Source organism: Oncorhynchus mykiss, chromosome 1 (assembly GCF_057628025.1).
Source record: "Oncorhynchus mykiss isolate SJ-2025 chromosome 1, ASM5762802v1, whole genome shotgun sequence".
NCBI classification, from domain to species: domain Eukaryota; kingdom Metazoa; phylum Chordata; class Actinopteri; order Salmoniformes; family Salmonidae; genus Oncorhynchus; species Oncorhynchus mykiss.
In genome coordinates this window covers 24,651,277-24,664,743 of record NC_143022.1, presented here as the reverse complement: position 1 = coordinate 24,664,743, position 13,467 = coordinate 24,651,277, and the positions used below count along the sequence as shown (strand labels likewise).

Genomic DNA, 13,467 nt, shown 5'->3' with positions numbered 1-13,467 from the left:
TCCAATGGCCGATGAACACTGATACGTTTTATCTATAATTTCTCTTCATTATTTCTCTTCATATGACAAGGATCGAAAAGGATTTTCCAGTAGATTGTCGACTTGATTGATGATGACGACTGCTAGTTTGCTAGCTAAGATTTTGAAAATATGATGTTGAAAGGAATATAGAATTGAAGTCTTGACCTTGGTAAGAGTCCTCACAGCGTTGACCTGTATTCTTTTGATACTTCTGTCAGGAGTTATGGTATGACCTTTCCAATTAACCTGATGATGGGTTAGGGTTCCCTTTTGGGAACGACCCCTCCCACGCTCAGCTGGAACGTGGCGCATGGAACGCAAAAATATTCTTAGAAATATTTAACCTCCACACATTAACAAGTCCAATACCTCAAATGAAAGATAAACACCTTGTTCATCTACCCAGCATGTCAGATTTTTTAAATGTTTTACGGCGAAAACACACCACATATTTATATTAGACCACCACCGAAACGAAGACATGAAGCAGCCATTTTGTCCCAGAAAATATAAAATTATAAAAGCAGGATTAAAAAATAAATCATTCACTAACCTTTTGAAAATCTTCATCAGATGACAGTAATAGGACATGTTACACAGTACATTTTTTTTTTCAATAATATGCCATTTATATCCATAAATGTCCATTTACATTGAATTCATGTTCAGAAAATACTCAAAAATGTCAGCAGAAAATATAGGTAGCGCCGCAAGATAACGTAAATAGACATCATAAACTTTGACTAAATATACATGTTCTACATATATTTAGAAAGATACACTGCTTCTTAATGCAATCGCTTTGTTACATTTATTTTTAACGTTACAGAAATCGCTCACTATTCAATATTCTGAGACGGCGCTCAGATATAAGCAATATTTCTCTGCTATGTTGGAGTCAACAGAAACACACAATTTCAGCATAAATATTCCCTTACCTTTGATGGTCTTCGTTCAGAATGTACTGGAAGGGTTCATACTTACCCAAAACATCGTTTGGTTTCAAGTCTTGTGTCTTTGTATTAGCATCTGCTAACAATATCAGCTGAAATGCACCCAAAATGTCCTCTGGTCCGGAAAAGTTGCGCATCAAAACTTCAAAATGACATATTATATGTCGACTAAACAGGTCAAACTAAGTGCAGAATCAAGCTTTAGGATGTTCTAAACGTACAAAACAATTTTCAATTCAACCGGTCATTGTTAGTTCTCCTCCGGAGTGCTGGAACAAAGGAATGGCTGGGACCAATTCGCGCCCTAACGCACAGGTATTTTCTCGCGGCACTCACTCAATTCACTCCCATAAGGCCAAAACTCGCGGGATTTGAACGATTAAACGCTCTACTGAATGAGGACATCTAGTGGAAGACATAGAAAGTGTCCCCAGATCCATAGCTGGTTGGGAAGGGTGGGGGCGATCACGTCAAAGTTGCCCCAACTTTCATGACCACAAAACTAGTTTGGAAGAATGCCTGCCCTGTGAGTTCTGCTATACTTACAGACATAATTCCAATGGTTTTAGAATCTTTAGAGTGTTTTCTATCCAATAATAATTATTATATGCATATATTAGCAATTTTTGACAGATTTTCTTTCAGTTTACTATGGGCACGCAATTCCTCCAAAGGGGGCAGTATTCTGCCTAGCCTTAAGAGGTTTTAAGGGAAGAAAGAAAAAGGCATTTTAAATGACCTAATTAGCAGAAGTGGTCATCTAGCAGCCAAAAGCTCATACAGTACTGCATTAAATTGGCTTTGTTCTTCAGTTGAATAAGAAGAAAGAGTTTAAAAATTATGTTTCCTTTTTGGCAATAACTAGGATTGGCCTTGAAGCTATACATGTTAGAAGAAAGTATTCATCTTTGAAATATGTTTTCGAAGTGCTTTATGTAATGCTTGGGGCTGATGAAGGAACCTTTTCCGTTGAAAAGGCATAGTATTGGGTTATTTGAAGTTTAGATCATCTGGAAGATGCTATTCACAGTGAAGTAAAAAGCAGTGGAGTTGAGTTGATACCACCATTTCCATAAGATAGTTTTCCTAAAAGCAGTATAGAAGTAGCATCTCATATTCACTACAATCTACACATACCCATAGCATCTAAGGAGGAGACAGGATAGAGGGATGACAGAAAGAAAGAGAAAATGTATTGCCTTAGTATGAATTCATCATGAAGGCTCACAATTCATTCACCGTTCAGCCACTTAGTTAAATTAAATACAAGCACTTTTATTGATGTGGGCCTCTAAAAAATAGATAAATGAAGGGACTGACTAATTCTTTTTTATCATTCAATGTATACAGTGGCGATTTTAGCATGTAAATCTTGGTGGGACAAACTCCCCCAATTTTTGGGGGATGCATGACAGCAAAGCCACAACACAACACAAAACAATACATTAATCGCACTATAAAGGCAAACTGTTAGGGCCTACATAAAGCTGTACCAACAGCAGAGTGCTACTAGCAGTCCCAACACCTTACCACAGCTATACCTGAGGTAAGCCTTGTCTGACAGCCAAACAGTTAATTCAGCCTCAGTTATTGCCTTTAAAAAAAACATAGCTGATATGGCTGACTTGCTTAAACAAATGTGGTTTCTACTGACAACTGATATGTACAAATTATGGCATAAAGGGACAACGAGCGGATAAGAGTCAATCCGTAATTTTGATTAAGACATTAATGAGCGAGCTAGGACGGACACAGTCAATATAACTATTTGTTTAGCACTTTTGAAGTGTTCAGCGACAGAATTCAGAAAGAAACGTTCTCTTAAATAGGCTATAGGCTACATTTGCACCACCAAGTCAGAACAGTCTGCAAAATGATGAGGGGTGAGGCACATGGACTACTAACAGCTTACTACACAACATGCACTTAGTATTACTTTCTTAGCTACAGTATACATATCTCCCTGGCATATTACATAATTTATGCAGCGGCATACAATACATTTTTGGACTCACCTTGTTGTGCTGTGCTCACTTGAAGAGGAAGGTGACGTGGAGGTCCTTCATGGTCAAATTTTGTCATCAAACAAATTGTCATAAAAACAAGGTTGAATCATGATGACGTCAGTGATCTTCAGGTCGGACCACTAGAAAGAGGCCCGAGTTCCCAACTTGAAATTCCGAGTTGGATGACCGTTCAAAGCGTTTTTTCACGCTGGTGCTCATTTTTTCATAGTTCCCCGTTCCGAGTTTCCAGTTGTTTTGAGCATGGCAGGAGTCATGCTGGATTGACAGCATGGTCGATGTTGAATGTTTATCCTTTTAAGCTTGAACCCAGACTTGGGTCCACACACCCACTCCACTGAATAGCAGGCTAGTGATTGCTTTGCAATGCTTGCAGTTAGCCACTGATTCCTTCCAAACCACTCATTGTGGAATTTGCGATTTTTTTGTAATGTTTATATTCCAATGGCCGATGAACACTGATACGTTTTATCTATAATTTCTCTTCATTATTTCTCTTCATATGACAAGGATCGAAAAGGATTTTCCAGTAGATTGTCGACTTGATTGATGATGACGACTGCTAGTTTGCTAGCTAAGATTTTGAAAATATGATGTTGAAAGGAATATAGAATTGAAGTCTTGACCTTGGTAAGAGTCCTCACAGCGTTGACCTGTATTCTTTTGATACTTCTGTCAGGAGTTATGGTATGACCTTTCCAATTAAGGGAAGAAAGAAAAAGGCATTTTAAATGACCTAATTAGCAGAAGTGGTCATCTAGCAGCCAAAAGCTCATACAGTACTGCATATAGCAGGGTTCTCCAACCCTGTTCCTGGAGAGCTACCATCCTGTAGGTTTCCACTCCAACTGTAATTGTCACGTCTGCTCCCGCGCTTCCCTCTCCCTGGCGCTTGAGGGCGCCAGGCTGCCCTGCATCACTCACTCCTATCATCCATTACGCACACCTGCCTTCCCTCGTCACGCGCATCAGCGATATTGGACTCATCTGGACTCACTCATCACCTATTATTACCTCCCCTATATTTGTCTGTTCCCTGCTCTGTTCCCCGCTTCTACATTGATTATCTTTTTTTGTGTTACCTGTTTGCTGATGCTGTTCCTGTCTCGTTCCATGTCCGTTATTTATTAAATGTTTTACTCCCCGTACCTGCATCGTCTCTCCAGCGTCATTCATGTGACAGAATGCAGAAGCCATCACACGAAGCATCGGGGAGTACTGGCATTCCGGTTGGTATGGTGGCATCGGCTCTGGGTTGCCACCAATGAAACCGGGGTTGCCTAGCCAGCTCGTCAGGCTTCCACGCCCTAGCTGGCTCGAGAGGTTTCCTTGCCCCAGTTGGCTCAGATGGCGCCCATCCCACGTCGGGCCTCAGCCTGTTTGCTGACGTTGTTCCTGTCTCGTTCCATGTCCGTTATTTATTGAATGTTTTACTCCACGTACCTGCTTTGTCTCTCCAGCGTCATTCCATGTGACAGTAATCTAGCACACCTTATTCTAATTATTAGCTGGTTGATTAACTGAACCATGTTAGTTACTGGGGTTGCAGCGAAAACCTATGGCAGGGTATCTTTCCAGGAACAGGTTTGGAGTTAAAACCTACAGGAGGGTGGCCCTCCAGGAACAGGGTTTGAGTTAAAACCTACAGGAGGGTAGCTCTCCAGGAACAGGGTTGGAGGAAACAACCCACAGGAGGGTGACTCTGTTAACCCACTGTTCGTGGATGTCGGTTAAAACTTCTTAGGGCTGAGATCCCACTAAAGGGATCGATATGACAACAGCCAGTGAAAGTGCAGGGCGCCAAATTCAAAACAACAGAAAACTTTACGGGAAAAGCACACCATGCAATAATCTGAGGATGGCGCTCAGAGCCCAAACCAGGCATACAGATACCTGCCATGTTGTGTAGTCAACATTAGTCAGAAATAGCATTATAAATATTGCCTTACGTTTGATAATCTTCATCAGAAGGCACTCCCAGGAATCCCAGTTCCACAATAAATGTTTGTTTTGTTCGATAATGTCCATCATTTACGTCCAAATAGCTACTTTTGTTAGCGTGTTTTGTAAACAAATCCAAAGTCACGAAGCGTGTTCACTAGGAGCAGACGAAATGTCAAAAAGTTCCGTTACCGTCCGTAGAAACATGTCAAACGATATCTATAATCAATCTTTAGGATGTTTTTAACATAAATCTTCAATAATGTTCCAACCGGAGAATTCCTTTTTCTGTAGAATAGCAATGGAACAAGAGCTACCTCTCACGTGAACTAGCGTCACGAGCCTGTGGCACTCTGCCAGAACACTGACTCAAAGAGCCCTTATGAGCTTTTTCTTTACAGTAGAAGCCTCAAACAAGTTTCTAAAGACTGTTGACATCTAGTTGAAGCCTTAGGAAGTGCAACATGACCAATATCCCACTGCATCTTCAATAAGGAATGAGTTGAAAAACAACCAACCTCAGATTTCCCACTTCCTGGTTGGATTTCTTCGGAGGTTTTTGCCTGTCATATGAGTTCTGTTATACTCCCAGACATCATTCAAACAGTTTTAGAAACTTCAGAGTGTTTTCCATCCAAATATACTAATAATATGCATATATTAGCAACTGGGACTGAGTAGCAGGCAGTTTACTGTGGGAACCTCTGGGCACCGTATTCATCCAAGCTACTCAATTCTGCCCCCAGCCATGAGAAGTTAAGGCAGCCCCCCACACCTCTCTGATTCAGAGGAGGGTGGCTCTCCAGGAAAAAGGTTGGAGTTTAAACCTACTGGAGGGTAACTCTCCAGGAATAGGGTTGGAGACGCCTGATATATAGCCACAGATCCTAAAGGTAAAAAGTATTTATGAAAGATGTCCATTACATATCTTGAAAATGGATCATGTATTAATCGTGTATGGAACATGTATGGATCAATTCTGTTTTGAAATGTGCATATTATGTGTTTTAACCATTGTTCATCACAGCTTACAGCTGTCCTGAACTGAACTGATTTGCTACAGTGCACTATAAGAATACATTCATAATCCATAATAAGTGTGTGTTCATTTTGGAGTTTTCATGTTCTAAAAGAGATTCACACAATGTGCGACGACATTTTCCTTCATTTTTGGTACAGCAGAATGTAGCCCCGCCCATTAGACCTTAAAGTGCTTCAGATGCCAACAATGGTCTGATTCTCAAGAATAGGAGGTGTTCTTAATGTTTTGTACACTCAGTGTGAACCATTATCACTATAGAAAGAGTTAATGGAAGTGAGGGTGGTTACAGTAGAATCATTTACTTTGAATGTTGATTCATTTGACAGCTCTTTGTTTGATTGTGTGATTGTTTAATGAGTCATAAAAAGCAAATACAAGGTTTCAACTTTGGCATCCAATAAATATTGTATTTTTAGTTTCCTTCCGTTTCCTGAGTCACTACTTGAAAACAATTAAACAGGAACCAATCCAGTGGCAGTTCAGCTGAGTTGCCTCTGTGTTACCACAGGCTTTGCATCGCAGACGCCATGGGCAGCTCCTACAGTAATCACATTTGTTTGAGCTGCAGAGAGGGGCTTTGCTTCAGTAAACAACTCAGAGAGATGAGATACACCCTTCTCCACAGGCCTCCCCTGAGCTGATTTACACTTTTATAGCATGACATCCTTCTCAAACCCTCAGCACTGTTTGATTTAATACAGCAGATTCCAGGTTCATTCGTTAATGATGCTGATTTTATTGTGGGACTTTCTGGGTATTGTCAGGATTAGGGCTTGTTGTGGAAGATATTCAGTTATCTGAGATAGATGGCACCCAGTCTCTTGATTGTGTGTCAGTGATTAGATCAGTTGCAAGTTATGGTGGAAGTTACTGAGAAAATTGACTTCATTAAATAGTCTGTGTGTCCGTGTCTTGAATTGAGAGCAAATCATGATGGATGTTGCATTGTGAAAGATTATGGATATCACTTACAGTGCATGTTGATAACCAAAATTGTTCCTGACAATATTATTATTTTCCTGTAGAACTTTTCACAGCTGTATAATAGAGTTTGTTGTTGTTTTCACTCTATTCTGTATACGGAAGAGTATTAGGGTCAAGTGAAGAGAAACATGTAATAAACAGCAACGATTGATGATATTTGGATTATATTTTTTTGCACGATAGTGCTTTAAAAAAGTGGCAATATTTTGATAATAAAGTGGCAATATTTCGAGAATAAAGTCCAAATAAAATTTGAGTGAATGAAGTCACAGTATTTTGTGAATAAAGTGGTAATATATTTTAAATAAAGTGCCAATGTTTTTATAATAAACTCCAAATAAAATTGAGAATAAACTAGAATTTAAATTTTGAAAATAAAGTCTCAGTTATATTTCAATATAAACACTGTTAAAATTCCTGCAGTTAGATAACCCGGTGAAACTATACTTTAGAAATGGCATTAGTAAGAAGGAAATACTTTCTATTTAAGCACATAATGACAATATTATTATAAGTATTAGAACCTGGAAAAGGTTGAGCCACAGATTATTTTCAGAAGGAGGAACCGTGGTTACATACATAGGTAGAGACGGGCAGGTTGTGTGTGTATGCTAGTGTGTGTATGCAGCTGTGTGTGTGTGTGTGTGTGTGTGTTTGGGTGGGGAAAAGTAGAGGCAAAACAAACAAATGGCCATCAATCTAATGATCTAATACACTCGTTCAAACAGGCGTCACTGATCACTCACACTTATACATTTTAGACTATAGGCATACACTCTTCTAACGGTCATGGTGCATTATGAGCGCAGACAAAATACTTGAATGGCACTGTCATTGAATGTGAAGAGAACTGGGTTGAGTCCCCGTCAATCTGCCCTCTGGATTATTTACAACGTAGCCTAGGCGAACACGTTGCAAACAAATCTGTGCCTAATGGAAACTAGTAATGACCTTATCCATGGTGCTTTACTAACAGTAGTATTTCCCCCTTATGGTAACTATCCTTCTAACAACTATAGGCTAGTAAGCTATGTGAGCACACCCAATTTAACAAATGACCTTGGGATCCTTGAGACTGGGGGCTATGTGTGTGCATGTGTCCCATGTCAAGCTGCTTCTCTAAATTCACTACAAACAACTATTTTGCAGCCCATTATAAACCTATAGTGGCCCACTAGATTGAGAACCCTAACCAGTAAGCTGATTGGACATTACAGTTGGCAAGTGAACGTATATCATAGTCCTAGGCTTCGGGAGGACTTTACAGTGAAGACGGGGTTTTACGCATGGGTCTATAGGAGGAGAGGCAACTCAATGACCACACCTGGATGCTGTTTGGATATATTCATAGATGGACTATCCTTTTCTTGAAATAATCATTGATCTAAATATAGGCCAATTAGATAAATGATGATAGGTTATATAGGCTATAAAGAAATAATCACTGATCTGACATGACTAGGTTGGTAGCCTAGCATAATAACTCTTTTCACTAAGGAAGAGGGGGAAGGAAGGTTATCCCCAAAAAAGGGGCATCATCTCTGTTAAAGGCTACGGTTGAAGTCGGAAGTTTACATACACATTAGCCAACTCCATTTAAACTCAGTTTTTCACAATTCCTGACATTTAATCTGAGTAAAAATTCCCTGTCTTAGGTCAGTTAGGATCACCACTTTATTTTAAGAATGTGAAATGTCAGAATAATTACTGAGAGAATGATTTTTTTCAGCTTTTATTTCTTTTATCACATTCCCAGTGGGTCAAAAGTTTACATACACTCAATTAGTATTTGGTAGCATCGCCTTTTAAATTGTTTAACTTGGGTCAAAAGTTTTGGGTAGCCTTCCACAAGCTTCCCACAATAAGTTGGGTGAGCTGGTGTAACTGAGTCAGGGTTGTAGGCCTCCTTGCTCGCACACGCTTTTTCAGTTCTGCCCACAAATTTTCTATGGAATTGAGATCATGGCTTTATGATGGCCTCTCCAATACATTGACTTTGTTGTCCTTAAGCCATTTTGCCACAACTTTGGAAGTATGCTTGTGGTCATTGTCCATTTGGAAGACCCATTTGCGGCCAAGCTTTAACTTCCTGAACGATGTCTTGAGATGTTGCTTCAATATATCCACATCATTTTACATCCTCATGATGCCATCTATGTTGTGATCATGATACCATCTATTTTGTGAAGTGCACCAGTCCCTCATGCAGCAAAGCCCCCCCACAACATCATATTGCCACCCCCGTGCTTCACGGTTGGGATGGTGTTCTTCATCTTGCAAGTGTCCCCCTTTTTCCTCCAAACATGGCCATTAACATCATTATGGCCAAACAGTTCTATTTTTGTTTCATCAGACCAGAGGACATTTCTCCAAAAAGTACTATCTTTGTACCCATGTGCAGTTGCAAACCGTGGTCTGGCTTTTTTATGGCGGTTTTGGAGCAGTGGCTTCTTCCTTGCTGAGCGTCCTTTCAGGTTATGTCGATATTGGACTCGTTTTACTGTGGATATAGATACTTTTGTACCTGTTTCCTCCAGCATCTTCACAAGGTCCTTTGCTGTTGTTCTGGGATTGATTTGCTGTTTTCGCACCAAAGTATGTTCATCTCTAGGAGACAGAACACGTCTAATTCCTGAGCAGAATGATGGCTGAGTGGTCCCATCGTGTTTATACTTGGGTACTAATGTTTGTACAGATGAACGTGGTGCCTTCAGGCATTTGGAATTTCCCAAGGATGAACCAGACTTGTGGATGTCTACACATTTTTTGGCTGATTTCTTTTGATTTTCCCATGATGTCAAGCAAAGAGGCACTGAGTTTTAAGTTAGGCCTTGAAATACATCCACAGGTGCACCTTCAATTGACTCAAATTATGTTAATTAGCAGAAGCTGCTAAAGCCATGACATAATTTTCTGGAATTTTCCAAGCTGTGTAAAGGCACAGTCAACTTAGTGTATGTAAACTTCTGATCCACTGGAATTGTGATACATGGATTTATAAGTGAAATAATCTGTCTGTAAACAAGGAGGAGGCAGCCTTTGAGCCCAACAGGGACACGCAATCCTACTCCACGCAATTTGTGACGTACATTAATAAGATAATATGCATAGGCCTATGAGGCTACTTCATTGGAAGTGTAGCCAAATAAAACACCATGCCTATACACACACACACATTTGTAAGTTAACCTTTTGTTTCAACGTATATGTTGCTGGCCTAGCTGTTACTTTCTAAAATACACTTTGCACGCGTAGGCATATGCAGGATATTAAGGATAACATTGTGCGAATTCGAAGGGAACCATGCCAGGGACAATGCCATGTATCTTCGCAGTCAGACAGCGCACCATGGCCGTTAGAATGGCTTTGCTTTGGGGATACTGTGTGTGTGTGTGTGTGTGTGTGTGTGTGTGTGTGTGTGTGTGTGTGTGTGTGTGTGTGTGTGTGTGTGTGTGTGTGTGTGTGTGTGTGTGTGTGTGTGTGTGTGTGTGTGCCTGTTTGAACAAGTATATTAGCCCCCCCCCCCCAACTGGAGAATTCCTTTGTCTGTAGAAATGCAATGGAACGCAAGCTAACTCTCACGTGAACGTGCGTGACTAGCTCATGCCACTCTGGCAGACCTCTGGCTCATTCAGCTCCCATTCCCCCCTCCTTCACAGTAGAAGCATCAAACAAGGTTCTAAAGACTGTTGACATCTAGTGGAAGCCTTAGGACCCCATAGACACTGCATATTTGATAGGCAATGACTTGAAAAACTACAAACCTCAGATTTCCCACTTCCTGGTTGGATTTTTTCTCAGGTTTTTGCCTGCCATATGAGTTCTGTTATTTTTTTATTTTTATATTTCACCTTTATTTAACCAGGTAGGCTAGTTGAGAACAAGTTCTCATTTGCAACTGTCGACCTGGCCAAGATAAAGCAAAGCAGTGTGACACAGACAACAACACAGAGTTACACATGGAGTAAACAATAAACAAGCCAATAACACAATAAACAAGTCAATGACACAGTAGAAAAAAAGAAAGTCTATATACAGTGTGTTCAAAAGGCATGAGAAGGTAGGCAATAAATAGGCCATAGGAGCGAACAATTACAATTTAGCAGATTAACACTGGAGTGATAAATGAGCAGATGATGATGTGCAAGTAGAGATACTGGTATGCAAAAGAGCTGAAAAGTAAACAAAATAAAAACAGTATGGGGATGAGGTAGGTAGATTGGGTGGGCTATTTACAGATGGACTATGTACAGCTGCAGCGGTCGGTTAGCTGCTCAGATAGTTGATGTTTAAAGTTGGTGAGGGAAATAAAAGTCTCCAGCGATTTTTGCAATTTGTTCCAGTCACTGGCAGCAGAGAACTGGAAGGAAAGGCGGCCAAATGAGGTGTTGGCTTTGAGGATGATAAGTGAGATATACTGTGCCTGCTGGAATGTGTGCTACGGGTGGGTGTTGTTATCGTGACCAGTGAACTGCGATAAGGCCTACCTTTACCTAGCATAGACTTATAAATGACCTGGAGTGGGTCTTGGGGCAGTATTGAGTAGCTTGGATGAATAAAGTGCCCAGAGTAAACTGAAAATGGCTGTGTTTTTCTGTGACTAGATGCAGACATAACATAATCGTTTGGTGTGCTTTCGTCATAAAGCCTTTTTGAAATCGGACACTGTGGTGGGATTAACAACAAGTTAACTTTAAAATGGTGCAAAATACTTGTATGTTTGAGGAATTTTAAATCTGAGATTTCTGTTGTTTTGAATTTGGCGCCCTGCACTTTCACTGGCTGTTGTCATATCGATCCCGTTAGCGGGATCTAAGCCATAAGAGGTTTTTTATAGAGGCCATTACTCTGTTTTCTCATGCAATTGCATAGCCTATAGAAATGTTGTGACATGACGTTTGCATTGATGTCAGAGTGATTAGAGGGACAATAGAGTGCTGAGTACCAGGCAGTTAGCAAGTTTGGGTAGGCTGCTAATGACCATCAGCAGCATCAGAGCTTGGGGAATATTAATTACTGTGACTAAAAGGTCATGTGGTATTTTACTGCCATCATGACTCGTGACCGCCTATGTTGCGGTAGTACTGTAACAGCCCAATCCATGAATCCTATCTGTCTTCCCTGATCACTTGTCAAGCCAGGATGTTGTGCATGGCAGTGTACACTGAGCTGCTATTATATTGGAGCCATTTAATAGAGCTTGTTTTCTGCCCTGATCAGACACACTCTGTACATAGCCTAGTAGGAACACACTGTTAAATATTTGACATTCCCCAAACAATTCTTTAGAATGTACTCTACCATTTATTGCCTGTTTCCGTTTTCTCACGGCTCTGTCAGAGTAGGAGCACAGAGCGGTTAGAGCGAGCATGAGATGGGATGGGAGAGGTAGAGTTGTGAGATGAATGGGACATTGATTTATGTGAGGGCTGGGTGAGGATTTGAATTTTACGAATAATGGTTGCCCAGGGCCATTGTAGCAAAGACTGTTGGGTTCATAATTAGGCTAAGCCAGTTAATGCTCGTTTAGATTGCTTAAAGCGTTCTGAGGGCAACCGAGCTGAGCCGTACAGAGATAATTCTTATACTGACAAATTAGTCTGCATGCTTATTGCTTTCAGACATATTAATAAATTATGAATGGCCCAGCTCATGGATTTATCCTCCTGCATTCTATTTTGATTAAAATGCACCATCCTTTGTATGGTGGCAGACCTCTGCCTGATGGCTGTCTGACAGATTCCCTCTCCTTCTCTATTTCTTCTTCCTCTCTCTCTCTCTCTCTCTCTCTCTCTCTCTCTCTCTCAGAATACAAAATACTTTGGACATTCATATACATTGGATAATAAGGTAAAGGAATCTTCTCTTTTCTCCCTCCCTCCATCTCTCAGGACCAGTAGCAGTGATCAGTGGTGAGGAAGACTCGGCTAGCCCTCTTCACCATGTCAACCATGGCATCATCACCCCCTGTACCCTTGACGCTGGGCCAGATGCTGTGGTCATCGGGATGACCCGTATCCCTGTCATTGAGAACCCGCAATACTTCAGACACGGACACAACTGTAATAAGCCTGCTACCTGTGAGTACACATCAGCTCTGTTGACATTCACAGTCATTCTTATCATCCCTCTGTATGTTCCTATCAACATGGGCTAGTGTTAGCCCAAGGCCCAAAATGCCCAAGATGCCCTCTGTACCCCTTCAAACAGAAATTAATTATTTAGTCCTACCTTAAAAGTCTTTAAATTATTATTTTTTATATCATAGAGAAGCAGCACAATGTTTCACTGTAGGTGTGACCATTGTTTATTAAATCTTTCACATACATTTATTAATACGATATAGATAAAATCATACTTAAATCATGTATGAGGCCCTGTGAGTTTCATATAATTTTCCATGTTGCCTTGATCCCTCCTAATCTGGGACTGTGGGAATGTTTCATTCTTTGGGATTTAAAGGTATTGTTTACTCTCTGCAGGTAGTGCCATGTTGCTCTAT

General features: G+C 40.5%; 1 protein-coding gene across 2 annotated transcripts in view; it reads left to right on the top strand.

The window, feature by feature from the left end:
- The window catches only part of LOC110510575 (NT-3 growth factor receptor), a 307,800-nt gene that overhangs the window by 255,274 nt on the left and 39,059 nt on the right, over positions 1–13,467 (top strand). For both annotated transcript variants that reach the window (XM_021592045.3, XM_021591958.3), the window contains exon 12: positions 12,857–13,045. In XM_021592045.3, the coding sequence (XP_021447720.1) occupies positions 12,857–13,045 (189 nt within the window). The remainder of the gene's footprint in view (positions 1–12,856; positions 13,046–13,467) is intronic.